This window comes from Jatropha curcas, chromosome 4, assembly GCF_041381405.1.
Source record: "Jatropha curcas cultivar XTBG-Jc1 chromosome 4, XTBG_Jcur_1.0, whole genome shotgun sequence".
NCBI lineage: Eukaryota > Viridiplantae > Streptophyta > Magnoliopsida > Malpighiales > Euphorbiaceae > Jatropha > Jatropha curcas.
Genome location: NC_143154.1, coordinates 23400163 through 23425595, shown reverse-complemented (window position 1 = coordinate 23425595; position 25433 = coordinate 23400163). Strand labels below are relative to the sequence as shown.

The 25433-nt window shown below is 28.3% G+C and overlaps 1 protein-coding gene across 2 annotated transcripts; it reads left to right on the top strand.

The window, feature by feature from the left end:
- The first annotated feature begins 3520 nt into the window (after nt 1-3520).
- On the top strand, nt 3521-7388 carry LOC105636135 (glutathione S-transferase F11). 2 transcript variants are annotated; one of them, XM_020680104.3, is made up of 3 exons: nt 3521-3690; nt 5419-5467; nt 6758-7388. In XM_020680104.3, the coding sequence occupies exons 1-3, from the start codon at nt 3544-3546 to the stop codon at nt 7207-7209; spliced, it is 648 nt and encodes a 215-aa protein (XP_020535763.1). In that variant the 5' UTR covers nt 3521-3543; the 3' UTR covers nt 7210-7388. The 2 variants fall into 2 exon arrangements, with proteins under 2 accessions (XP_020535763.1, XP_012074702.1); XM_012219312.4 differs by having other exon boundaries at nt 3522-3690; nt 6761-7388.
- Nucleotides 7389-25433: the final 18045 nt, after the last annotated feature.

Genomic DNA, 25433 nt, shown 5'->3' with positions numbered 1-25433 from the left:
TTGGATCCAACGCAGTTCTGGAGTTATGCATTCCTTCCCTTTTTTTTTTTTTTTTTTTTTTTTGGAAATTTGAAAAACTTTTAAATTTTAGTTAATTTAATTTATTAGAATTTTTAGAACATTTGAAAAGGAAAAAAAATTATTAAACCTACAAATAATTACGAATAATTAATTATAAAAAATTGTAATTTTGAATTTTCAAATTTCATTTACTTCATTGGGTTGTTAGAAAATTGAGTTGGGAAAAAAATAATCTACTATACAAATTAAAAATATTACAAATAATCAACTAAAGAATGGTTTTTTAATTTTACAAATTTCGTTGATTTGCTAAATAAACAAAATTACATACCTAAAATAAGAAAATTTAAAAAATTGTCTCCCTACATTAAATGCTTGTTTACCACAACTGTAGAAACCTAATAAGCAAGCACGCTTTCTACAATTGTAGATAAGAACTGAAAACCACATTGATTGCCTATTTCACAAGTCTAACATGCCAAGTTTTGTTAGGTATTCCAACGTATTATTATTATTATTATAATATAAAGTGCGCGGAAAAGTACAGTTTCTGTAAAAGTGATTTTACATTTCTGCCCTTAGATATATGTAATAACCTTTAGAGATCTTTTTTTTTTTTTTTTGAAAGACCTTTAGATATCCTTAAGTACATTTTTATCCTATAATGTTTTTTTTAATTCTTTTATTATTCTTTAATTAAATTTTTTTCAAAATAGTATTTTATCCACTTAATCCTTTTGTAGTTATTTAATTACATTTCTGTCTAATATCATTTTTTTTTTCACTTAACTCTTTATTATTCTTTAATTACATTCTTACCATTAATTTTATAATATATAAAATTGATGTACCATTAATTTGTATAAAAAATTATTAATGGCTAACTTTCTTTCGTTAATTTAATTTATTTCCATATTTTTTTTTCATTTTTAGACCTAATTAGTCTGGAAATGTCAGATATCTTCTCTCATAATTTGAAAATCATTAGACTTTTGAAAATTTTGATAATTCACATACATACTACTACTAATATTAAGTAAAATCAATATGTCATTAGTTGTAAATAATTATCCATTAAGTATTAATTATTAAATGTCGGATAATAATTTTTTCAAGAAAATTATAGATTGATATTATAAACTTATATAAACTCTAGCAATACTATTTTTAAAACAATGTTTATTTATTATTGTATTAATTCAATCAATAAAATAATAATATTTGATACCTTCTTTAAACCTAAGAATAATAATTTCTATATAAATTTATATTTTTATGACCTTTGTTTGTCTAAATTGATTCAAATTAAATTTTAAAGATAAAAATTTAATCAAAACTATCCATTTTCATTCAAGATTCACATTAAAAATTTTATTTTGTACATATTTACATTAAAAAATTTTAATTAAAATATTAAATAGATAAAATATTAATTTTTACTCAAAAAAATGAGTTGTAAAATTATAATGAATAAATTACTTGAAAATAAAAAATAAAACACTAATTTTGACCTTTATTATATATTTTAATGTACATATCACTTAATATAAATGTTAAAAAAAATTTCTTATTGATCTATAGTATTTCATAGTTTTCAACTAATTATGAATATATAGTTTCTTTCATGATTATCTAAATAATAAATTAATATTTTATCGAGAAAATAAATTAATGATCAAATTATTTTGATTAATAATTTTTATTAATAATTACTAAAATTTAAAATGATTACATGCTGTCAAGAAAATTATATTGTTAAAAAATTTATATTTGTCAAGAAAATTATATTGTTAAAACATTTATATTGAAGTGCCAACGAAGATAAAAACAAACATATATGGACTACGTCGTTTGGTTGAAAAGAATATATTTATATTTGTGTGATAACAAATATTCTAATAAAATCCTACTAAAAGTAGCATTATCAAATTATATGATACTATTATGGTTTCTTATACAATTACATGTATATGACAATGTCAATATATTATTCATAATGTTCTGTACAAATTAAATTATTATGTAAGAAGTCAACAAATATGAAATCATATATAAATTTTTATTTATAGAGCGTCATATTTTATTATATTATGCACAACTTTAAAAATACATTTATAAATGTATAATTTATGATAATAAACCGACGTATCGTGCCAGGTTATATGGTCGTTGGTACCTAAAAACAAAAATTATTTACTGAGATGTGTATCAATTTCTATGCGCCCATGTATAGTCTCAATTGATTGTTCTAACACTTCTGATAAAACACAGGCAAATTGTTAACTAGCCAATCTAGTGTACAAGAGGTCGTCTGAGTGCTAGATGCGTGTTTTGAAGTTAAATGACTCAGAAAATAGTTCAAGTATTGTTGTGCACCTAAGGTTGGATTCGAACATCAAATCGTCATCGTTTCTATTAAAGAAGACTTGGATAATCTTAAAAATCTAGTGGATTAAAAGTTAGATCTAGGTATTTGATATATTTTTTTATAATGTTGGTTTGTCTCTTACCTTATAGATAACATAATGGAGAATATCAAGAGGTGTTCTTGAGGGGTGGATGGAGGGGGGTTAGTGTCGAACCACTATAAATTAATCCTTATGTTTATCTTTTTTTGACTTTAAGATATTGCTTGATTGGACTTGCTCTATACACACATCTATTTTATTTTTCTGGAAATGCAAAGTTGTTCATGTTTTTTTATGTCTAAATGTGTAATAACTTTATCGTTGTGGAAGTAATAGAATATGGAACTTTTATCCACGATTTCTCCAATTCTAATTTATTCTACTATATCTTAAGAAAATCTAAATCTAAGCAGTATTTTGTGCTTTAACTTTTTAAAGATTTACGAGGAAATTCTAACTGTGATAACTTGCTCTTATAAACTTTTACTATTTCCATTACATTAGAATTTTGATCTTTGGTTTTTAAAAGTTAAATTTTTAGAAAATCCAATTCACTCTCCACTCTTGTGCTATATATCGAGACCCACACTTAGGGTTGCTGACAGTGTGAGTTGCTCACAGAGAATCTATCAAGTGTCTGTTAGTTGTGAAGTCATATCAGATTCTTTCAAATTTGTGGTGGGATGTAAAGAAAATTATCTTAACAACACAATCTTCGAACGTAGAGATTCTAAAAGTAAAGATGAATGACCATGTGAATGTGGAGCTGGCATTCTTTGAGACCAACTAACAAGCAAATATACAACAAACTAACAGATTTTGGATGGAAGCTGATTGACAAGAAAAAGTAAATTTAAAGTAATATTGATAAAATTAAAAGTATTAACTAAAATTTTCAAAAACGTCAAATTTTTATGTTTTCTTTTCTGGTGATTTAGCCTTTTATTTGATGGGTTGTAATTTTTGATAGTGACAGGGCATCAAACATTCAGGAGCATAAATGGGGGTTGAAGTCTTACTGGGGGTTGGGGTCTTACTGGGGGTTACATAGAGCATAAGACGTTTTGGCACTATAAAACAATATCCGATGCCATAATGCAATTTGGTTCCCAAGATGGCAATTAAAGTTTATGGCCCTGCAAAGGCTGCTTGCCTACAAAGGGTATTAGCTTGCTTTTTGGAAAAAGACCTCCATTTTCAAATTATAACTCTTGATCTCAAATCCGGGGACCATAAGCATCCTGACTTCCTTCTCAAACAGGTATTATTATTATTATTATTATTACTAATTTTTCTCTCCCCTTATTTGCAATAAATGAATTCCATAAAATTTTTTTATGGAATTTATTTAGAAATACATATTTTGTGTTTGAAATGAAAAAAAAATTGTAGATTTCAATTTTAAGAATTCAATTCCATGAAATTAGACATGACTAAATGAAGGCAAGCGCTTTGCGCGGGTTAATTTGTCAGTTTGTAATTTATAATTCATAATGATAGGTAATTATAACATATAAAATGTACTGATTTATTTTCGCGGATTACTTTATTATATTACCGTATTATATATCAATTATAATTTCGTTAATTTATTTAAATAATTGTAAACTTCAATCAATCCTAATAAATTTTTAGTTAGAGTTTATAATTTAAACAATTTTAAATACTATTTCTTATTCTAGATAATTCTATATAAATAAAATTCTGCAATTCAAATAATGCCCATGTGAATAATATACAGCAAAATTTTGTATAATTTAATTATTTAATGATAAAATATTTAATTTTTAAACTTAAAAAAATCCAATGAAAAAATAAAAGAAAAAAAGAAAAAAAAAATATATACCAATTAAAAAAAAGTCAAATTATCTATATATATAGAGAGAAATAATTTCAAATAGATAAAATAGTAGCAAACCTAACCGACTTATGCTTATCTACATCAAATTATCCTCTAGGTAAAGGTCTGTCATTTTTAGGGAAATTATTTTAAATACTTGGGAGAATTCATAGCTACAAATAAATTATTCTCTTGTATCGGAGTCGTTTTCATTTTGTTTGGAAACAAATTGAGAAATAAATTACCCAATAATTTTAGTATTTATATCACTATATGTATCCATGGTTTTTAACTGTAAATCCAAATTTAAACATAAATAAATAGGTGTATATAATTAACCTTTTATCCCTTTATTGTCCAATTTTTTATCTCTACAATATAAAAAACATGCAAATAGTAAAGTAAACTTTTAAATAACATAAATAATAAAATGTTATAATTTCACAAGTCAAAGCCATGATTTTACATTTTTTAAGCTAATATTTTCTAACTCTTAACTCTTTTCTAAATTCATAGTTATTATTTAGAAAGATAAATAGAAAGGCAAGAAAGGTGATAAAAAGAATACAAAATTTTGTATTCAATGAAAATCAAACTCACATTTAATCTATGTTTTAGTGAGTCACCGGTAATATTTTTTTAATACGTAAACAACCTATAATTAAAAACTGTAGTCAAAATAATTAAAGTAGCCTGTAATCAAAGAGTATGAAGGCAGCAAAATAGCAAAAAATTTTTTTAAAAAAAAACTCAATTTAAGAAAAATAGCAACAAAATAAAAACTCAATCCAGGAAGAAAAGCAAAAAAAAAAAAAAAAAAATCACATAATCCTGCATTAATGAAACAAAAAGAACAACAAATATAAACAATATATAGTGGATATATGGTTAGAGAGAGATAAAAAAAAAAGGAGAAATTCAAAAGCTTGAATTTGCAAAAAAATTGTAAAAAGAAAAAAAAGCTCAAAATTTTGTAAAAAAAGAAAAATAGGAATATTTAAAAAGTAGAGAGCCAACTCATCTTTTTTTTTTTTTTTCGCTATATATATATATATATATAGAGAGAGAGAGAGAGAGAGAGAGAGATGTGAAATCAAGGAAATTTGTCTTTTTAGTTTTTCTGATCTGATTTTCCGATTTTGACCCTAGCCGTTTGGGCAAGTTCCGGTGGTAGAAGATGGCGATTTTCGACTTTTTGGTAAGATTGCTTAGTCCTTATATTTTCTTTCCATTTCTTTTCTACTTGTATGTTTATGACATATTCTTGTAATTGTCTTCTAATTAGTAGTTTTCAGGTTTTCTCACATAAAGCATCTCAGCTGAGGTAGAGCTAATTTATAACTGTGAATTATAAATGAAAAAATTTTCCTTTATACTTGATTTGAAATAAGATTTAGTCATTGTAGACAGAAAAATAAGATCACTAATAATTTTTTTATAAAAGTTTAAAAACATATATCTATTAAAAGAATAAAAATTACATCAATAAAAGTAATTTTATTAATAATAATTTTAAAATGAAGATTATATATTAATAATAAATTTTTGTTAATAATTTTGAACTATATATTAATAATTTTGAAAAATTAGAGACACAGTATTTTAAGAAATGAAATGAAGATTATAAATTACATCGAATCTTTTCATAAATTTAATATATTTATAATACTATTAATTATCAGACAAGGTTATAAAGTTTTCAAATTAGACTGGGGTTATTATAGATAATTTCATTACTCCCCTCATTATATATATATATATATATATGTTGAACTTTTTCCTTTAAAAAAATTGATAAATTGATTAATAACATTTTTCAAAAAATTAATTTGTATGGATTTAAATATACATTCATATTATTTTTTGTTTGAAGAACTTATTATTTAATTTTTTTAATTACACTCCAATTGAATCTAATGTGATATTTTATTAAAATCTTCAAATTTTAACCTTTGAATTTAAATTCATTTTAAGCTAATAAATTATGTGAGGATTAATTTTGCCAATCAAGTCTATTTGTAAAGCCTAAGGTGGCGATTTGTGGATTAAGAGGTCCAAGATTTTTGTGATTTTATTTCCACATAGATCTTCTTTCTCTGACTGTCCCTCAGTTTGATCCCTTTTAGCTGCATAATTTAACTTTTAAAATATTATCTTGAGCAATATTTTAATAAGCTTTGTTTTTTCTAGAGTATTGGGGGAGTTTCGAATTTAGAGGTCGTATATGCATTTATCACTAATCTATGCATTGATGTGCACATTTTAATCATCTTAATCCTTTTAAATAGAAGGATTTAATCAATTGATACTTGATTTAATCTTCATTTTATTGTTAATAAAATAAAATATATTAATTATTACAATATTACAAAATATATTATTTATTACTTTACATATGGTCCTGTTAATTTTTCTGTTGCTAAAAATTACTACTAATAGTAATAATTCCAATGTAGCTTGTTTGTGCTTATTTTATTCACTTTCCAAGTAGAATCGAGGGCAATTTTGAGGTACTATGCAGCCAAATATGCAGACAGAGGGCCAAACCTACTGGGCAAAACCCTAGAAGATAAAGCTTTAGTAGATCAATGGCTTGAAGTCGAAGCACACAACTTCAACGACCTGGTCTACAATATTGTGCTTCAACTTGTCGTCTTTCCTCAGATGGGGCAAGCTGGAGACCCAAAGGTAGTGCAGAACTGCGAGCAAAAGCTGGAGGAAGTATTAGACATATACGAGCAAAGATTGGCGACGAGCAAATATCTTGCCGGAGATTATTTCAGTCTTGCTGATTTAAGCCATATGCCTGCAATTAGATACCTTGTGGATGAAGTTGGGAAAGGGCATTTGGTGAGAGAGAGGAAGAAGGTTAATGGCTGGTGGGAAGATATCTCAAGCCGTCCTGCTTGGAAGAAATTAATGGAGCTTTGTGGTTACTGATTAATAATTACTTTCTATGTTGTATTGTTAGTTTATTACTACTATTACTATTAAACTTCGTCCTGTAATCTTAGTTTATTACTACTATTACTATTAAACTTCGTCCTGTAATCGCGTATTTGTGTTGATTTAATTTAAATAATTTTAATTAAATGATAAAAGGTAAAATTATGTGTTCTTTTTAAAAGCATTAAACTGAAATATTTATTATTATAATAAATTATTGTAGTTTAGTTAATATTATTTTTTTCTTTTTGAAATTATCATATATTCAATTGAAATGCTTATTAATTTATTAATCTTTTATAATTAAATGAGGTATAAAAAGATTTAATTGTGGTGTAATAGATTGAAATTCTATTAGTTTACCACATTATTCTAACTCCATTATCTAATTAATGTTTATTAATTATAACTACATTAGATTCTATAAGTTTGTAATTCTATTATTTAATAAAAAAATTTAGTAATATTTATTAAATGTTAACTCCATTAGATCCTATTAATTAGCTTATAACTACCATCATTTAATAAAAAAAATTTTAATATTTACTAAACATAAAAAAAATATTAATTACAATGAAAAATAAAATAAAATGTCACATCCTTATTTTAATATTTTAATATGTTGTCATATCATCATCAATGTTTTAGAAACCATATATATATATATTTTAAGGTTTAAATGCTTATGTTGCAACATATTAGAATATTAAATTGATGATATGATATTTTATTTTTTTATTATAATTAATATTTTTTTCATTTAATAAAAATTAATTTTTTATAAAATGATGGAGTTACAAGCTAATAAATTTAATGGATGATTTCATTATAATTAATATTTTTTGCATTTAATAAATATTGAGTTTTGTATAAAATAGTTTTTATCTATAAAAAAACTAATGGAGTTATAATAGAGCTATAATTAATAAAAATGAATTAAATAGTATAGTTACATTAACAAATAGAATTAAAATATTAATTTCAATTCACTAAAATTTTATTTCATTAAAATTAAACATTCTTATACCTCATCTAATTTGAATATATGAGAATTTTAAAGAGAAAAAAATTTAATTAATTAACTATATCAATTGAATTAAAATAATTTACTTATAATGATTAATTGTGTTAATTAATATTTCAGTTCATTACTTGAGAATTTCAAAAACAAAAAGCTTATAATTTTAATTGAAAATAAATAAGTAAATTATTTAAATTAAAGCAACATAAATATAAGTTACAATAATTTTCTTGAAAATTAAATTCAATTTAATTTAAAAAATATAAAATTATACAGTCCGCACATCGCGCAAGCACATGACTAGTTTATATAGATACTAGTAGTGTCTTGATCCATGTTCCTTAGATTTTGAAATTGATAATTTAATTTTCTTTATATTTTTATTATATTTAGTTTTGATTTCTGTATTATTTTTATTCGTAGTTGGAATTAAGCTTATAAATTTAATATTGTAAAATATTAATATAGATTAATATTTTTTATAGATATTTTTTAATTACAATTTTTAGTTGGTTTAGTATTTATTTTCTACTTATTTATTCTATATATATGGCCCCTTTGTAGTTTGAATTGCTCTGAAACAAATTTTTATTTTGTATTCAACTTGTTAGGAGTAGGTTTTGGCTTTCCCCTTTCTCTAATAATAAGCTTCCAAACAAAGCTCCTTCCTTCAGCTGGTGCGCAGGAGCGCACTTCCGTTTTCCCCTTACTATACAAGGGGGTGTAATGAATAGAGATCTCCCGCCAGCAGTCTTCTCTTCTTATCACCTCAATTTGCTCGAGTGATTTGATCTCATTGCACCTCACCGGCAGGGGAAGGAATGGATGGTCCGAGAGAGGGCTCGTACCCTCCCCCCCCTCTTCCTCTTCCCCACGCCTATTTGTTCCATCGGCCCAGCAGTGGAGCTTGACCCTCGCCCTACGCCGATTGAGATCTTTCCTTATACAGGTAAATTTAGCTATGGAGGGAATACCCCGATTTATCGGAACTTCAACCAAAAGAGGTAGACTTGGGTTCCTGGTATAGGTATAAGAAAGCCAATACAACTGAAATATTTTTTGTATTCCACCTTCAATCTCACCCACTCTTGATTTACAAAGAAGATGGTCGTTTTTCTGCTCCTCTGCTCTTCATCGATTTCTTTATATGTGCATGGATCAACTTCACTATACCTTGTGTTATAATCATAGCACAAGCAAATGCACCTAACTACCAATAAAGTTCGTCAATTTCAATGCCCACCACCTTCATTTCTATTAACATAATCAAGGCTTCGTTTACCATTCCTTACCTTGCATACCTATTAACTATTACACTATAAGAAACCAGACTTTTTTCAATACTTTCATCGAACACCTTTCTAAAGAATGGTAAGGAATGGTACTAGTTAATGAAGATTGCATGTAAGGACTTAATCTAAACCGTGATCACAATATTTACACATGAATATGCTTATCTTTTTTAAGGCCATGTTTGGTATGATATAATCAACCATGGAATGGAGTGAGAATTACATTACATGACTGATTACACTGTTTGGTTAGACTTTTTTTTTAATAGTGTAATGTAATTGAGATTGCATGTGTAATCTTTATTATTTAAATTGATGTAGTATTATTACATAAAAAAATATAGTATTGTTCATTATATCAATCAAATGTAATATCAAGTACATTAAGCCATCCTAATCAAAACTTTATCATTCAAGGTTATTTGACACTACTGCTTCACCACCACCACAACCACCGTTCCACCACCATCATAATCATCACCTCAACCACCACCACCGCTCTGCCACCGCCACCAACACCACCACTGCTCCACCTCAACCACCATCATTGTTGCCGCTCTACCATTACCATCATCATTACTGCCCCATCGTCACCGCCACCACCGATTAACATGATGGTGGTGGTGGTGGTGGTGGAGTGATTTATCGTGATGGTGGTGGTGGTGATGTTATGCTAGTTACATTAGATATCTATAAATAAACATAAAAATAAAATGGTGATTACATTTCATAAATTTTCTCAATTACCAAATATAATAATAGAATCTTAATTACATTGCATTACATCAAACCAAAGTGTCATTATATTCGATCAATATATAATCATTTCAATCTAGACACAAGATGTTTCTAGCTAGTTGCTGCTATAAAAGAAAGAGAAAAAAGAAAAAAAAATCAAAAATAAAAATGAAGAAAAGTAAATCACGTTGATCTATATCTACACTATATATAAAAGTGAGAATATGAGAGTAATAATAAGATTCTCGATAGCGCCATTGATGAAATTTGAATATCCTAAAATAATTTTAGTCATGACCAATTAGAAAATTATATGTTATTAGTTGATTGGGTATAATTTATTAAACTTATTTTTAAAATAAATACATATAAATAATTAAGTATTTCAAAATTTTAAGTTTTAACTTTTTAAAAATTTATTTTTAATAAATGTATATGAGACATTTGAAATTTTTATATTTTATTTTTTAAAATTTATTTTTAAATATTTTATTAAGGAGAGAGATTTAAAAAAAAGAAGAAAGTATATTTTTTATAATATTCTTTTTTTCTTTATTTTTGTATAATTTGATTGGATATATATTTAAAAAAAAAAAACATTTTCAAGTAGAACATATATAATTTGGCCTTTTAAAATTTTAAAATTTTTACATTTTATAATTTATTTTTAAATAAAATGAACATGTGCGTGTATTGGATTGCGAATAATTGAAAATTTTAATTTTAAATATATATATAACATTTTATTATTACATCTATATATTTATGCATTGAAACATATTTATTAGGTAAAATTATAGAATTATACATATACAGTTATAATTTTAGATAAATGACGATAGAAATTTAATTGAAGTGTGTGTATAAACGTACTGTTGTTTTATTAATTAACCATTATATTTACATTAATCACATATAAAATTTTGTTTTAACATTATAAAAATCTAAATAATATAAGACAAAAATTATAATCAATATTTAATATTAAAAATAAAAATGAGTATAAATAACAAGTGAGCAATAACATAAAAAATTGAATGAGTACGAATAACGAGTATAGTCAACGTACAACGCACGTCATAAATAACTAGTATAGTAAAAGAGAAAGGAAACTTAAAGGCCTAATACTAATATTAAAATTAAGTTGAACTTTATTCCTAAGATCATAAATCTAACTCTTATTATATAAAGTGTATAATAACTACAATATAATGAAGACAATGGCTTTTACTACTGTACATATAGTAATTATTTTGTATTGATAGATATTTATAGAAACATGTTGCAATAGATTTCTCGACATGTTATCTGCTTCTTATCTATATATTTTCTAACTTTATCATTTGTTTTCTTCCGATTTGTCTTGTATCCTCTCACCTATTATATATAATACATATATATATATATATATATATATATATATATATATATATATATATAATATTTTAATATAAAAATTAAAAACATTTTCTTTTCTCATTCCTAAATCTCATGATAAATATACAATTATCTATAAAAAAATATTAGAATTCAAATTTCATTTACATAAACATTTTCCTTTCTAGTGTCATGAATTTTTTTAAAAAATAAAATTCCTCATTATCATTGGGATTATGTATATGAAATATCATATAAGAGTGTTTTTACATATATAAAAGATAGGTAATTATCATAAGCATAAATTTCTTTTATATTAAGAAACTTGTAAAAATATATTAACTATAAATTCTATATTTCAAATTACAAATTTAAGCTTATAAATTTATGATATATGGATCTTTATATTATATGAATTCTAAACCAAACAAATTTTATTTACAAAGCTATATGAGTATATAAAATTTTATTTTTGAACAATGTAAAGTAGAATTTACGACAAAAATAAGATTGACCAAGTTGAAATTTAAATATTAATTTATTTTTATAATAATTATTTTACATATATATATATATATATATATATATATATATGGATGTGTAATTTGATATTTTCAAAAATTAAATAAATATTTTTATGACTAAATATACAATATGAATTATCTTTAAAAATATAATGAATTTAAGATAACAATTAAGATTAGTTAAACTACAAATTAGAAGTAACAAGGTAAAATTTAAATAGATTAATTTATATAGTTTGATATTATAAAAGGGTAAAGATTTACAAGTCAAGCATTAGAGTTATATAATTTAATTTTTTAATTAAAAAATATTATATCAAAAACATATAATATAATTTAAGTTTCATGATACATGATAAATGTTTTAAAAATAAGAAACTTATAATTATTTAATAAAAATTTAAATAATTTATTTTGAGCATTGAATTTGAAGTATTATACAATTATTTATTTTTGAATTTTTATGTTTTATAGAATTATAGTTGTGTTGAAATTGCTTTTTTTTAGTTTACACAATTAAATAGTTTTTTATATTTTAATAATAAAAAATCAAATCCTCTTCTTTTGATAACACATTCTATAGGTAAGAAGTCATTTGATCAATTTTAAATTTAATGGTTTATGTTTAATTAGTTTAACTCTAATGGTGAAAAATAATTATGTATTAGTATAGAAATTTTTAAATCTGTACTCTTGTTTACATGAAAATAATAATTACAACATAATGAAAGTAGAAGTTACAAAGTTAGTAGTTTTTTGAAAAACAAGTCTTGGCATAGAGTTGTAACCGTTGACCCCCCTCTCCCTTTCGCCATTAAAATTTTTTTTCCCTTCTCTCCATTGAATCACAAAATTCAGCATGTAGATATGGGGAGGGGCTGACTCTTGTCTCTTGTGATAGCCGCTTCTCATATTTTTAGTTTTGTTGCAAATTTTTATATTTTTTGTTAAATAAATTACAGATCTATGTCTATTCTGGCATAGATTCATGTTATTTATGTTTTTGCTACTGTTTATGTTTTATCTCCATCTTGTATGGAGTTTATGATCTCCCCATTTTATATGGAGTTTTGTTTTGTTGTTTGCATTTGTTTGATTTATTTGGATAGGTTGCAATTTATGGAGAATTTTTCAATTATATGATGATCTTCATCTTTTGGAGTCTGGTAGTACAGCCTGTTCCTCCATTGGATTTAGTAGTTCAAATCCTCTGTATTCGTCATAAGTAACTAATTCGTGGATAATTATGCCATGTATAGAAGATTCGGAGAATTTATATAATCAACCACTTTTGAAGATCTATTTGTTTTCTTCAAGTTCACCTTCTATTTTTTCTTAGGATTTCTTATTAGATCAGCGAACAATAATTATTTTATAATTTTTATTCTATGTCTGGTCTTCAAAAGATGGGTTATATCCTCCTATAATATTTGTATTGATTTGAAGTTTTGTAATGAAATCCTATTATCTTCAAAAAAAAAAAAAAAAAAGTTACGAAGTTAGCATAATCAAATTCACTCATAAATTTTACATGTTTAACTTTATAGTAACCCGAACTTTGTGAATGACATATTGTGCACCTGAATTGTCAAATTTTGGTAATATAATACATCTTTCACACTAATAGTAATAGTTTTGAGGATTTTTAATTTTTCTATATAAAATTTGATTTCACGTGTAATTAGCATAATTTTTGAAATAATAATTTTTATATTTTTAGCTATTAAATATGTGTTAAATTGAGCTAATTTGCAAATTAAAGTGCTCAATAAAATAATTCCACAAGTTGAAGTGTTCAATAGTAGAATTTTATAAGTTTAAGTGTTTAATTGGTGAATGTAAAAGTTGAAAGTGTTATAAAGTTAAAGTGACAAAATTCGAGGGTAAATTTATGTATTTAGTCGAAAGGATTTGATAAATTAGAACACCTATGTCATTATCATCCACATCATCCATTAAATTCTGAATGTTAACTTTGAAGAACGAACAAAGAAGAAAAGCGAGGACCAACCGTAGCGTGGAGAAGAAAAAGAAAGAGAAGAGAATTTGGGCCTTTATTAGTTAATGAAAAATAAAATAAAATAAATAAATGGCCATGTCATTTAATGGGCTTGTTTAACAACTATAAAAACAAAAATGATAATTATATATTAATGAACTTATAATGAGCTAATAGTATTTTAAATTATGGGCCAAAAATATAAAACTAACAAAAGAAATAGAAGGCTCTGTTGGACGACATTCTGTAGCGTTTTGACAAAGTTAAAACTCTATCTCTATTATTGTATCATTTGCTAATATAACTCTTTTATAATAACTTGTAAGTGTTAAGGGATTTTTTTATGAAACGTTAAACATTATAATGTTAAGCTTTTATCTTTTAGCATCTAGCTTTTAATTAATTTTTTTGGGCAATTACATACCCATTGTTTTTTCTTCGAATTCAGTTAATTAAACAACTAATGTCATTTTATTATTTTAAGTTAAACAACTAATTAAACAACTATTTTTACCTAACACTTTTAGTTTAAAAGCTACAACTAATGTCATTTTTATCATTTTAAGTTAAACAACTAATTAAACAACTATTTTTACAAAACACTTTTAATTTAAAAGCTACCAGCTAAAAGCTAATAATTACTAAAATAACTAATATAGTCGAACATACCTTAATTAATTGTATGGGTCCAATTTAAATGTTAAGCGACAGTGGCCCACCCAGCCCTTGCTTATCTGTAACGCCCCAAAATTTTCGAATCTTAAAATGATATTATTTTATCGAGTCATGAATGGTGCTACAGAAAGGGGGATAATATTTTATTTAGATCCGAGAAAGATATTGAGTATAATTAACTATGAATAGATAGTGATTTACCGGTCTGTAAATAGTACGACCGGTCTGTGAATAGTACTACCGGTCCGAAAGTCGGTATTATTTGGTCCGGAAAAATTACTATATATGTTTTATATTTTCTTTAATATTTTTGGAGTATGTATGGTAGAAAGTAAGTAATGAATATTTTTTGAGAATTTAGATAATTAGTAAATAGTGAATTATGATGCTTTATTAATTAAGGAAATTTGAGGAATTATTTTGATGGAGTAATTTGAGAAATTTGTGGAAATAAATAATATTTTGAAGGAATTGAATTGGAGAATATTTTTAGCCTTTAGATGAGAAAACTTTTGACTTAATCTTAGCCATCCAATTGTGGAAAAAGACCAAAACACCCTTAGTTGCTTTATAAAGATCAACTCCAATAATTGAGCAACCACTTTTTCTTCAACGCCAACTTCCTCTCCATCTTCTCTTTGTTTTTCTTCAACTTCTACTTGCTAAATCCACCAAATTCACCTCATCCAACTTGATTTAAGTAATTAATCTTAGAGAATTAAGCTTGAGAAGTGATTTGTGGTGATTATTTTCAAGAAATTTGGAGATTCTCTACTTAAGCCAAAGGTTGGGGAAACCTCTACCATGGAGGAAAGGCAAAGTTAGAGCTTAGAAAGTTTTAATTTAAGCTTGCTAAAGCTTATTTTTAAGGTTAGTGTTCATAAACACACTTACCTTACTCAAATTTTTGATTTTGTGCCTTTATGCTATTATGTGTATATTTTGGGATTTTGTATGAAATGATTGATTTGTTGAACTTTTGTTGCAATAGCATGCTCTTGGGTGATGTTTGATGAGTATTTAATATGTGGTAGAAACCTCTACCTTGTATCTATGTCTTTCATGTTCTTTTCATGGTTAAAGTAACCTGAATTTGGGATAATGTGTTATTGGGTGAGATTAAGGACTGTTTTTCAATCCTTTCTACTTCCCATTTGTATCTGAGTCCTTCATGAAAGTTGTAGGTCTACTTCTTAGCTTTCCAACCCATCCTCTTGTGTCCAATTTGGAGATATAGAGCTCAACTTATGGCTAAAACACCCAAACCGACTCTGTTATGTCGGGCCACATGCATCACTAAATTGAGTGCCAATTTTGACCACTATAATGACAAGATTATATTCTGAGTTCTTCATGAGAGTTGATGCCCTGTGTCTTGAGACTTCTCTGGTTTTGGATTGGTTTAATTTGAGTGTTTGGTTAAGTAGGAATTTAATAAACATTGGACTTAGTTCTGCTGAATCGGGTCTGAACTATTGGTCTGTGTTCCTAGCTTCTGTTTACCATCTTACACATTGATCTAGGCTATGGTCCCTTCATAACATTTGTATCATTTTGTCTTAGCTTTCTAATGAATCTAATTTCATACAATTTGGAGATCTATAACTCAAGTTATGTCTTAAAAACACAGGTCAAGGGTATTTTAATGCTAGAAATTTCCTATGCCTTGAATCATGGGTTTATTTGGATAAATGTATGTATGAATCATGTGTGATGAGGTTCTCTTGATGATTTGTATGTTTGAGGATTTATTTGACAAAAATAAGATATAAGTTTGAAAAGTGTTATTGTGGATATGTTTAAATGGATATAAATGGGAAAAATTATTGGAAATTTTATAAAGTGTGGAATTAGTTTAGATAATGCATTATGAGGATAGAAATGGATACCTTGGTGCATAAGAGTTATGTTAGTATGCTTGGTTGGAGAAGGAAATTCCTCCCCTTGGTTTTCATTAAGAGGCCAAACCACTCTAGGGTGGTAAGGCTTACTTAATTATTTTTTTTGTATGGTATGCTATCTATATATATATATGACATAAGTATGATTATTTTGATAATTTTCATATGTTTAGAGTTTTTTTAAAAAAAGGGTATTAAGGTGTATGTGCTTTGAATTTTGAATAAGGAAAGTATGATTTTATATGATAAGAAGTTTCTTATGATAAATGTCATTATGACTTTAAGAAAGTTTTAAAAGAAAAGAAATTTATGAGAAATTTCCTATATTAAGGAATTATGTTGAAGTATGAAGTTTTCATGAGTCACTTAAGTTCAATAGTAAGCTTACAAATATGATTTCCTATGATAAGAAAGTTTCTATGTTAAGTAATTATGTTTAAGTAAGAAATTTTCATGAGTTACTTATATTCTACAGTAAGCTTACATTATGAATTTAAGAAGACTAAAGAATAAGACAAGTTTTATGAGAAGTATTATGAATTAAGAATTAAAATAAGGATTTTGGGCTCTAATATACTTGGCGTGAATTTGATGCGAGATTTGATTTTATTATGTATGATGAGCATGCTCGGCATTTTGATGCCATTATGATAAGAAGCTATGATCATATGCTAGGGTTATCAGCCCTTATAAATAGGCGGACGCGCTTATTTGTGTGATGGAGGTGGTGCTTTCATAGGCCACGATTGTGTGATGGGGGTGGCGCTTTCATATGCCACGATTGTGTGATGCGGGTGGCGCTAACATAGGCCACGATCAAATCTACTTATATTCTCTTTCTCCTAAGTGTATGCGAGCCCCTTGGCAAATATTTGTAAGACAATTAAACGAATGAGATCATCTTATTTTAGTAACTTACTATGGAAATTAATGATTATGTTATCAAATGAATTTTCAAAGCATGATATTCCGGTACATGGTTTTAAAAATAAATAGTATATGTATTGGTATAATAAATGTGCAAGTAATGAATTTATGAGTTGAAAGAATTAAATTCTTTATGTTATTAATTAATAGTTTATTTGATATTTCTTTTGCTATAAATGTAAATGTATGTTGAAATTTAATGATTTTATGTAATTTGTGCTTTAAGTAAGTTGTCATCGCAACTTTAGTAAGTATGTGAATTATGAGCACTACTGAGTTTTATACTCAACGTGTTGATTTTTATCACGCGCAGGTTAAAGACTGTGGTTGCTGCTTGAAAACTAGAAGAGTAGCATCAGAGCAGAAGTGACTATTGTGGTAGTAGTAGATTGAGATTTATGTAATTAAGAATTATGGCATGTATAAGTATTATATTTTCGGAGATTGTGCTATTTGAATTATAATTTAAGCATGTAATTAGCAATTATGTTGGTGTATATATTCGGAGATAAGCATAAGATTCATTAAATGATTGAATATGAAATATTTCAAGAGAGTTGGTATGATTAGTTTATTAAGACTTTATATATATATTGAATGCAATTAATTGATGAATATTAATTGGGAGTTTGGAGATGTTGGGAGTGTGGAGTTTAATTGGGAGTGTTTTGTATTCACATGTTTGGCGAGCTCAGTTTTTAAAGGAAAATTCTTACAATATTTCTAAAGGATTTTTCCCAATCTATTTTTCAAAAAAAAAAAAAAAAGAGATGAAAACGAAATGAAATGATTATCTATATATAAAAAAAAACATATTACTCACTAAACTTGTGAATACTCAATTACTTCTAATTCATAATCTAATTTTATGATTTGTATGTTAAGTTAAGACGGTGTCTCTGGCACCGAATGTGACATCCGTCGTCGGGTCTCACGAAACTGGGCGGAGGGTGTTACATTATCCCTCTTGTTGTATAAGTTTGGCTAACGAATAATTTAAAATATTCAAATATTTATTTAAAAAATAATTTTTTAAAAAAATATAAAAATTTTCAAAAGCCTAATTATCTTATAAAATTTAGAATTTCTAAAAGAAAAATAAATACTAAATAGAATAAATTAGTTGATAAAAAATGGGTACTTTATATATATACTTACTCAAATTCTCTGTTTAGGGGAGAATAGGGTTTCCTCTATGGAGGCTAGGGTTCTTGCTTCTTACGATCATGTTCTTCTAAAAGGAAGTCTTTGTCTTTTTGTTTTTCGTTTTCTTCCTCTCTAGTTTTTCATTTATCTTTGTTTTCAGTTTCGCTTCATCTTTTCTCGTTAAATTGGTTTATATTTTTTTATTGTTCTTCTTATGTTGTTTCCCTTTGCCATCGTAATCGTGTCTGTAGGGATTTTAGGCTCTACTTTCTGCATGTTCTAATCTGCTGTGGACTTGCAGTTGCATCTGGATCGAAAGGAACCTCAAGATCTAAGAAATGTGGAGGTTGTCGTGGTGGATGTGTTGAACTTTATTGATGATTTTAGACCGTCACAGGCCAAGCTTTGTCTAGTGGGACATTTATGGTCAGATAGGGTTGTTAATAAATTTGCCCTAGTGGAAACAATGAAAAAGTGTGGCGTCCCAAACACGGTATTACAATAAGGGAGTGGTGTAAGAATGTGTTCCTCTTCCAGTTCTACCATTGGCAGGATCTTCAGATGGTTATGGAGCAATCATTTTGAAGAACACATTATAGTATTAAAGGAAGTTTTAGGTTTAGAGCAATCGTCGGAACTAGATTTTGTACATAATCCGATATGGGTAAGAGCTTATGACGTACCCGTTGATCTTATGAAAGAAACTATTACTGTCTCTATTAGCGAGACATTGGGGGATTTTCTATTATGGTATGATGGAAATGTAGCTGGAGCCAAGCTTATGCGATTCAGAGTTAATCTGGATCATTCTCGACTACTTTTACGGGGAACTCTTCTACGTTTTCATGGGAAGGAGTTGAGGTTTCCCTTTTAATATGAAAATTTGCCACTATTTTGTTATCTTTGTGGTACTGTGCGGCCATATATAACACTATGAGTTGATTGAAGATGACGATTGTGAGAATGTTTCTTTTGCATAAGGAGAAGAGTTGAAAGCCTTCCCCCAACGTAAATTTCTTAGGAGCAGTGTAAATTTTGATGTTGAAATAGGGGTTAAGAGGAAACTCATCTTTAAGCCTGTGGATATTGGAGGTAAAATGCATTTAGGTAGGGAGCGAAGAGTTAATAATTTAGCAAGTGGGGCTACTGGTGAAAAGTACAGGTAACAGAAGGAGAATTGTTGTAGAGGGAGAGGTGGGTGATTCTTAAGTCGACCAGCTACTTGTTCAAATTAACAATTAAAAGGTTAATACTACAAATAAGAAGATAGTTGAAGGCCCGCAAGTAGACGCCCGATCTACTGCATTCTTGGGAGAAAAAGGCAAGGCAAGCCAAAAATGTGAATTCTGCTTTTAGGATGGTCTTAGGGAGCAAAAGTACTGTTGTGTCTGTGGTTTTTAATATAGATAATGATGATGTAGCGAAGTCTAAAAGAAATCATATTTCAAGCTATGGATATTGCTGTGGGTGACCAAACTGTACTGGCAGAGGCTGGAGGGCAACCCTGCCACTAATCATGAGTTTGTTAGTATGGAATTGCAGGGGGCTTGAGAACCAACCTGCGATTCATCATCTTAAGAAGCTTCTAAAACAACAAGTTCCTAAGTTTGTTTTTCTTTGTGAAATAAAGTTATTATATGATGAGTTTGTTCGAATTAGAAATAAAGTTATTATACGAGGTTTGGGATTTGAAGGATATAGATTCACATGGTCTAATAATCAAACTAATAATGCTAATGTTCAAGAAAGACTTGACAGGTTTGTGGCCACTAAAGATTGGTTGAATATTTTTCCAGAAGCCTTTGTTCTCCACTCGTCGCCTATTGGTTTGGATCACTCCCTCTTAATTTATTATTCGAAAATAGAGAGATGAGGAAAAATAAGAAGAAAGGTTATGTTTTCCATTTTGAGCATATATGGCTTAGGGACCCTACTTGTGTATTGTTATGGTTTAAAATTCTTGGAATCCTGATGATTCTGATATGAATTAGAATAATATTACAAATAAACTCCATTTTTATGTTGTTGCATTAAAAAAGTGGGAGAGGCACTATTTTGGTTTCGTCAACAGGCAAATGGCGGAGTGTTATGTGTTTCTCAATTATGTTTAGTTTTTGCCTCAGAGTGGAGATAATGTTGCACAACAGAAAGAAGTAGAAAGCAAGCTAGATGAGCTCTCGAAAAGGGAGGAGATAATGTGGAGACAAAGGGCAAGAGTGCAATGGTGAGAAGAACGGGATTGCAGCACTAATTTCTTCCATAGAAAAGCCACAAGTAGAGCGAAATAAATGCAATAGAGTGTATTGTGGATGATAGTGGGGTTTGGCATAGTGAAGAAAGGGCAATATTTAGAGTTATGATAGACTACTTTAGAAATCTATTTGTAATTACTGGTCCATTAGATTATGGTGAAGTGTTGAATTCCATAGGGCTAAAAGTTACTGTAGATATGAATGACGATCCCTGTCACCCTTATACGTTAGAAGAGATTTCTGTTGCTCTTTGTCAAACGCATCCTTCAAAAGCACCAGGTCCTAATGGTATATCACATCTTTTTTATCAAAAAATTTGGCATTTCTTAGGTCCTTCTGTTAGTCGGGTCTTGCTTGATGTGTTAAATTTTAGAGTTAATCCACAGTCGATAAATAATACCTTTATAACTCTCATTCTGAAGATACCTTCACCTAGGCATACTAAGGATTTCAGGCCTATTAGTTTCTGTAATGTGCTCTTTAAAATAATTACAAAAGTAATAGCTAATAGGCTAAAGCTTTATTTACATTCTATTTTTCATGTTTCTCAATCGACTTTCATTCTTAGTCGGTTTATCACTGATAATGCGCTTATTGCTTTTTGAAATTTTCCATTATATGAAAATTGGTTCTAAGTCTAGGAAAGGTCAATTTGCACTCAAATTGGATATGAGAAAAGCGTATGACAGGGTAGAGTGGCATTTTCTTAAATATGTCTTGTTATGACTTGGTTTCACTGAATCTCTTGTGAATTTAATCATGTCTTATGTTTCGTCAGTTTTTTATTCTTTGTTAGTAAATGGTGAGCCTAAACATAAATTCTTTCTGTCCAAAGGACTAAGACAATGGGACCCCTTATCCATATATCTTTTTTTATTCTATACTAAGGCATTTTCGTCTTTAGTATGTAAAGTTGAAATTTCTAACCATGTGCATGACGTTAAGGTTCGTAGGGCTGCTCCATCGATTACTCATCTTTTCTTTGTAGATGATTCCATTATATTTGGCTGTGTTACTCTTCCTGAAGAAAATACTGTTAAGGAGCTTTTACCAATGTATGAGAAAGCTTTAGGTTAAAAAATTAATCTAGATAAGTCGGCAATTTCATTTAGTAGACAAGTGCCAGAATCTCAAAGGGAAGTAATTTGTGTAGCATTGAGTGTTATTGGAGTTTTCGAGCATCAAAGATATCTCGGTCTACCTACCATGATTGGGAAAAAAAAAGGAGACGTTTAGCAGTTCGATCGATAGAGTTGCAAAAAACTCGAAGTGGTGGAAAGACAAGTCCCTTTCTAACGCAAGCACTGAGATCTTATTAAAGAGGGTTATCCAAGCAATTCCTGCATATTTGATGAGTTGTTTTTTATTTCTAAATAATATTTGTGATTATATTGAAAACTCTTATGGCCAGATTTTGGTGGGGCCAGAAGGAAGAGGAAAGAAAGATACATTGGGCTTCATGGCGTTCTTCATCCAAGCCAAAATCAAAAAATGGACTAGGTTTTCAAGATCTGCATACTTTTAATTTAGCTTTCCTTACAAAGAACTGCTCGCGTCTAGCTACAAATGAGACGTCTTTATTTGCTCGTGTGTTTAAAGCTAGGTACTACCGACAAAAAAATTTCATAAAAGCTGAACTTGGGTATAAACCTAGTTATGCTTGGAGAAGCCTGTTGAAAGCACATTGGATCATTAAGAAAGTTATAAGATCGTTGATAGGTGATGGCCGAACCATTAAGATCTGGAAGGATGGGTGGTTGCCGAAGCAAAACGAATTCAAGGTTTGGTCTCTAGTTAAGATTTTGGAAAAAGATGCCACAATAAGTGATCTGTTTTTTGTTTGATTCAAGATCTTGGGACTTTAATCTTATGAATGATATTTTTATCCCTTTTGAAGCATCCTAAATTTTGGCTCTACCATTGTCATATTGTAGAGATAGGGATATGCTAATTTGGAATCTTACTAAGGATGGATCATTTACGATAAAATCAGCCCATCGATGTGCCATGAAGTGCCAATAGCGTAATAAAGTTGGGACATCTTCTTTGCATTATTAAATAATTTCTCTCTCTAAGGTAATTTGGAGAACGAAGCTCCCATCTAAAGTTAAGCACTTTGCATATAGAGTTCTTAATAAAATATACTCGTTACTAAGGTGAACCTTTCTAGAAGAGGTGTGGAATGTGACCCTGTTTGTGGCAGGTGTGGATTAGAGGTGGAAGACAATGAACATGTTTTTCTAAGGTGCCATGAAACTAGAAATGTATTTTACTGCTCACCTTCGAGGCTATCTATGCATATTTCATAAGTTTCACTCACATGTTGACTTCACCATTTGTCACAACAATTGCTGAGGGAGGAGATGGTGTTGATACTGATGTTGTGGTGGTCAGTTTGGTTTAGTCGAAACATCTGGCATTTTTGGCAGGTGTGGCTGGATTTTAGTCAAGTGGTTTATACTGTTGTAAAAACTTTGCAGGAGTATCAAATGTCCCAGATGTCGCAAGCGGTAATAATTAGTACAATAGTTGATCACAACTCAATTCCTTGGTGCCCACCACAGGTTGGTTTTATAAAAGTTAATTCCGATGCGTCATTACGACAGCTTAATGGTGAGCAAATATGTTCACTGGGTTTTGTAGTCAGAGATCATAGTGGGGAAGTAATATCATTGGGGGTGAAGAGTGTTTTGTCGGCATTGAATCCTGAAGAAGCGGAGACAGAGGCTGTTATTTTTGCATTGATGATCGCTACAAATTTGAACTTTACAAAGGTTGTGTTAGAGCTTGATTGTTTGTTGGTGGTGCGGAATATTCTAAATATCCAGCTTTTGAATGGGGATCCAGTTTATTGAATTTACATGATCTAACCACTTCTTTTCTTAAGTTCTGCATTTTCCATTGTTTTAGGGAAGGAAATAGAGTTGCACATCACATTGTTGCTCTTGGCTTTGAGTTGTAGGTTGATGTTGAATGACAAATACTGCTTTGGATGAAAGAAGTACTAATGAGTATTATTCCTATTGTACTTGCCGAAAAGGCTTAACTTTTGGCTAATGAATATGGTTTTTTCCCTAATAGAAAAATTTTATATAAGAAATGAATTAGGATCCCATCCTCTAATACTCAAAAAAAGAAATGATGTAGTATATTCAAATATTTTTTTTAAAAAATAAAAAATTTTCAAATTATTATTCAGAGTAACTTTCTCTATATAAAAAATACACATAAAAAGGAAATTTTCTTTAAATAAAGAAAACAGAGGGACAAAAGGAAATTTTCTTTAAATAAAGAAAATTCCTTATTGGGTGTATTTTTTATATAGAGAAAGTTACTCTAAATAGTAACTTTGGGATGCAAGCCAAGTTAAAAAGACTAGAAAGCCTTTTGAGTATATGTGTTCTTTTAAGATTGAAGCTCAATGATCAAGGAAAGTGAGACATAAATATTCTTAGCATTTAACGCACGCGTGTTTCAAAGGACAAGTTATCAACTCACTTTTTCATTTCATTTTATAATAACAGTGGTCGTTTTTATAAATTTGGCCACATAAATACATAGTTAACTCTTACTTGTATGTTTGATGAATATATGTCCACTTTTATCATTGTAAATTTGGCCACAACCTTTATTGTTAGGAACGAATGTATGTTATACTTAGTTAAGTTTTTAAAACGGCCACGTTTTGTTTTTAAAGGTGCAGGTGTATTTTGATTATTCAAAAAGGGAGAAACCAAGATTTTTGATAGAAATCATTCTTTTAAAATCCCTAAAATTCACCCTCTCCCTCCTGTAACCGCCACTAAGCGACGGTTCAATTAGCGCCGATGACTTGTATAAATGTCGACGAAGAACAAGAAGGCAAGCATTACTTCTAAACAATAAAAAATGGTGACTGATAAGGAAGAGAGTTCGAATCCAGTTGAACGAAAAACAAAAGTCATGAAAGATTTGAGAAAAACGGCAGCGACTATTTTGCCTTCCAAAAAGAAAAAAAAGGGGACTCATGGGAAAGGGTTAGCCTTAAAATCCCTCTCTCTTATCCCATCCCAAAAGAAATGGCCAAAACCAAAAAATGACCTTCCAAACATAGGAAAAATCCAACCCCCAGAAAGCCACCTCATAAGAAAAGAAAAAGGATTGTTGAGGAGTCTGAGACAAATGAGACAGAGGAAGAACAATCTAAATCAGACAATGATGGGAACAATGCATTTTTCATGGAAACGTATGGGTTCATTTCTAAGGATAGGGCAGATTTTTATAATCAAGTTATAATGAACAAAAAAGGTGTAGGTGAAAAAAATGTAGATTTCGAGGATTTGAAGAAAGTTGGATTAAATTTAGACATTTTTTCTGTTGAAATGAA

Bases quoted from the DNA above. Each gene is read 5' to 3' on its own strand.
- LOC105636135 (XM_020680104.3), top strand. From the start codon at position 3,544: ATGGCAATTAAAGTTTATGGCCCTGCAAAGGCTGCTTGCCTACAAAGG. The intron at 3,691-5,418 runs GTATTATTATTA...TTTTGACCCTAG, and splicing joins CTGACTTCCTTCTCAAACAG to CCGTTTGGGCAAGTTCCGGT. The intron at 5,468-6,757 runs GTAAGATTGCTT...TCACTTTCCAAG, and splicing joins TGGCGATTTTCGACTTTTTG to TAGAATCGAGGGCAATTTTG.